Consider the following 4,247-nt stretch of genomic DNA (forward strand, 5'->3'; position numbering starts at 1 on the left):
TTTTCACTAGTTACTACCTGCTACGTCTTCTTCAATACTTGTTTTCAGATAAATGGCTTTTGATAGCTTATATTGATTTTACAGAGAATAAACCAAACTAAGTATCACAGTATTTCTGTTAAAAAGGTTTATTAGCTCCAGCTACAAAACTGCATTAGGGTTGTAAGAATAACCATTAAGACAGCATGACTCCTGCACATTTCTTATTAAAGTCTACACACTAGCTAAAGATACAATTTCACAATGTTCCAAGTTATATTAACTATCTCCATTTGGATAATAAATTGTAATATAGTTTGGAATATATAGCCTAAAATATATGTACATTAAAAATACAGAACAATTATATTGTTGTCAAGTGTCATAGACAGAGGTTTACATATGCTTTTATGTTCAATCTTCATTTCATTGTATGATAACACACAAGTTTCAAAACGTTTGACCTGATTCTACATATAGAATGAATACATATATAAAGACTTTTTTAACAATATCCTTAAAATGCTTACAAGTTTTGATTTTAAATCTTAATAATCAAAATTATTTTATTGATTAAGTAACAAAATGAATGTTATGAAATAGTAAATTAACTGATTATAAAACAAGTTCACAACAGGTGTCTTTAAGGAAGCAATGATATACATGGTCAAATGATAAACAAATCATACTTAAGCACTGGTTGCAAGATTTTAATAGTGTATTAAGTCAAGAAACATCAATAAAAGTGTTTTGGAACCTAGGATCAGATTATGAAAGGGGTACAATATTCTTGTTCATTGTGTATTTATTACACATACATCACTTATTAAGATTGAGGTCTCCTGAAACAAAAGTAAATTCCAGTTTTGACAAAAAGAGAGTACACAACGTCATGACTACGATACGTGTCACACATTTCTAGAAATATTAAATTTTGAAATATACATATGTGCAAATGTGTAAATAAACACCAGAGATGAAAGTTCCTTATTTGTATTTTTTCTAGAGCTAAATTTTATTTGGGAGCATTTTCTGTTTTATGTACTTATTAGCAAAATTCTTTTCTTTCATAGTACACATAAAGTAACAGTCAGTGTAATAATTTTACTCAGCTTAACCAGATAGATATCTAATACTGCCTGAAATTAAAATGCTCAGCTAGCCATGGTACAAGTTTTGCTATTCAATGGGAATGAATATGATCCATTATATAATAGATATCCTGTCTCAGTGTATTTTAGGTAGCTAAGTAAGAGATCAACTTAAGAACATCTACTCAAGCTTGTTTTATCAGAATCTTGTAATGATGTTTTATAAACATTTCTTTGCCAATAAAGTTTGATGTATCTCACTTTTGAGTAATTCCATGTTGAATAATATTAGAACACACCATACGACCACTTCCAAAATCTGGATGGTGAACCACAATAGACCTTCCACTGACTGATGTTGGTCCAGATAAAGGAAGGTTAGGGTCAGTAAAATAGTATTTTGCTAGTTCTGTTTGACCATTGTCTAGAGTCTTAAAGACGGGGATATCTAGATAACCCAGTTTTCCAGAACTGTCTCCCAGCTCACACCTGGAAGGCATGTTGCCAGAACAGTGGCAAAAATATATTCCCTCAGTGCTGACATTGTAGGGGTTATAATGAGGACCAGCAACTGCACACTGTGTGGTACTGTACCCAGTTCCTGTAGAAACAGGGCTAACATGAACATGCCAAGGATGATTGTATGTATTTTCTTGAATGTTTGGTGTCCCTGTTGGGTAGGAGAGCTCTATGTAGACTGAGGTATCTGCTGTTGGATCTGTAGCATCTTGTTTGAGGATAATCTGGCCTTGGAGAGGAGTGTCAAAAGTTGAGTAAGCAGTGATTATTGGCTTCCCACTGAGTTCAATGTTTGCACATGTCAAGGGCTGACCATCAGGCTTGTAGATGACCAGTGCATGCCCCACCACACTGTGGATTCCAAAAAGAGAAAGAGACTGGTCTCGAACTTGTTGGAAGACTTGTTTCTTGTTATGTAAGGTGCCGTACTTGCCACTTAAATCACCTGTGGCATAAAGATCAGCACTACCTTTCCCAGGCTCAGGTACAGCATAAGGCTCTGCTTTGAAAGGATTGTATATAGCACCCCTGATATTTGGACACTGTTCAGAACTGTTCCACCGATAGATTAAGGGGTATTCATCAATTCCATAACTGTATGCTCTTTGTTGCAGATTATCCAAGTCTACTGTAACTAGAGTTGGGTCAAAGGGTGATTCTTGACGGAAGGTCACCTGTCCAATAACTTCCTTCTTGAACATGGCCACGGCTTCCTTTGGTTCAACAGCCAATAAAGGAGCACAGGCAAGAATATCAGCAGGACTGGTGCTGGAATAAATGACAAAATAAAGTCCACCAATCAACTTCTCTAGTGGAGGTAGGTTCTGAATGACATAATAGGTACTGCTATATGCACTAATAGGCTCTTTTCCTACTGCTAGCATATTGGAACCCTGGATAAGTGGCACTGCCCCATGGAGACTGGCACACTGACTTACTTCATTCTGAAAATATTCATTCATAGTATCAGTTTGTTTACCAGTCAGTAGTGCCCAGCGATGAAGAGTGTCTTTTCTTGTACCATCGGTGAAATAGAGGTGAGAATACAGCCCAATATCTTGTTCACTTTGTCTAAATACAACCTCTCCAGCCACTGGTGTATGAAGCTTAGAACGAAAGGTCCGTACCCGTGATGTGGGTTGAATCACTGCACAAACAGACCTAGCAGTCTCTGTTCCTCTGAGGACAAGAGTACGCCCAAGAATTGATTCAGGGCCACTAAGTTTGAGATTAGCAACTATCATAGCATCTTCACCAGATGTTAATAATCCATGTTCCACAGTCAGATCAGCATAGCTGTAAAATAATCATTTCTTAGTATGTTGTAGTTTCAACTGGTAATAAAGCTTAATTTACAAAGATCTGTTATGAAAACATTTCATTAATGCTTTGATTTCAAAAGAAAATTTAAAACTGAATAAGCATCATGTTAATCATTTATGAGAAACCATACAAGTTTTTTTTTTACATGAAGATATGATAATAAATTACAAATATTTCACACCATATGTTGGTAAATGTAGAGAATGCAGTTGTAGCTTTCTGAATAATTACAGTGTAAAATTACTGGATTCTAAATCTCTTTTCTTTTTTCAAATGTAGTTTTACAAGGTTGATTTTGATTTAAAATCCTAAATTTATAGAGAGAGAAAACAAGTACATTTAGGTATTTAGTGATTTTAAAATGCAAACATGATGAGAGGAAACATGTTTTATTGTATGTTTATATCAAGTACACAAGTTTAGCAGTACATTGAATTAAAAACTGAGATTTCTGGTGAATAGAAATGTGTTATGTGTTTATATAAACACAATAAGTGAAGTGACTTGCAAGACATTCTGTGGTTAAAAGGTTTCCTGTTAAATAATGTGGCACACTAATTCAGTGGTTCCTCAGACCCCTGGGGGTTTGTGAGCTATTTTCTTTAACTAAATAATGCATGGAAGGACAAAGAATGGGGAAAAAATTAATAATAAAAGGGGTTTTTGGTGGTGAAAAGGATGGGAACCACTGCACTAATGTGTTACTATCTTTTGTAAATGGTTTCTTGTTATAAGCTTTACAAAAATGCTGTTCAGTTGTTCTTTAATATGAGTGTATGTTAGGTTTTCTTTGTAAGAAGTTTGTCCAATACATATAGATCTTTAGTTTAGTTTAGACTATGATTTCCTTTAAATTAACAAAAACACTAAATCAGAAATGTTGTGGAATTTCTAGAAGGAAATTGTTAGACAATGTACAATAAGCAAGTTGTTGCACTTTAAGTATCTACATATCTTCAACTGGTTACCAAGTTTGGATTTCACAGTAAGTGTGTAAATCATCTGTTTTTTTTCACAAAATCAAGTTTAAGAATATAGTGGTCAGAAAATTTAAAACCATGGTGAGAGGAGGACATGAACTATATATGAGGTATGATCTTACCAAGAAATCCAACAGAAAATTTAAAACCATGGTGAGAGGAGGACATGAACTATATATATGAGGTATGATCTTACCAAGAAATCCAACAGATAATGTAAAACCATGGTGAGAGGAGGACATGAACTATATACGAGGTATGATCTTACCAAGAAATCCAACAGAAAATGTAAAACCATGGTGAGAGGAGGACATGAACTATATACGAGGTATGATCTTACCAAGAAATCCAACAG

General features: G+C 34.4%; 1 protein-coding gene across 1 annotated transcript in view; it reads right to left on the reverse strand.

Annotated features, from left to right (window-relative positions):
* Positions 1 to 112: 112 nt before the first annotated feature.
* Positions 113 to 4,247, reverse strand: part of LOC106471903 — a gene marked incomplete at its 5' end in the record, with an annotated part of 5,687 nt that continues 1,552 nt past the window's right edge. The window contains one exon of the mRNA XM_013932529.2: positions 113 to 2,885. Coding sequence (XP_013787983.2) covers positions 1,328 to 2,885 — 1,558 coding nt within the window. The remainder of the gene's footprint in view (positions 2,886 to 4,247) is intronic.

The sequence above is a fragment of the Limulus polyphemus genome, unplaced genomic scaffold, assembly GCF_000517525.1.
Source record: "Limulus polyphemus unplaced genomic scaffold, Limulus_polyphemus-2.1.2 Scaffold4954, whole genome shotgun sequence".
Classification (NCBI taxonomy): Eukaryota; Metazoa; Arthropoda; class Merostomata; order Xiphosura; family Limulidae; genus Limulus; species Limulus polyphemus.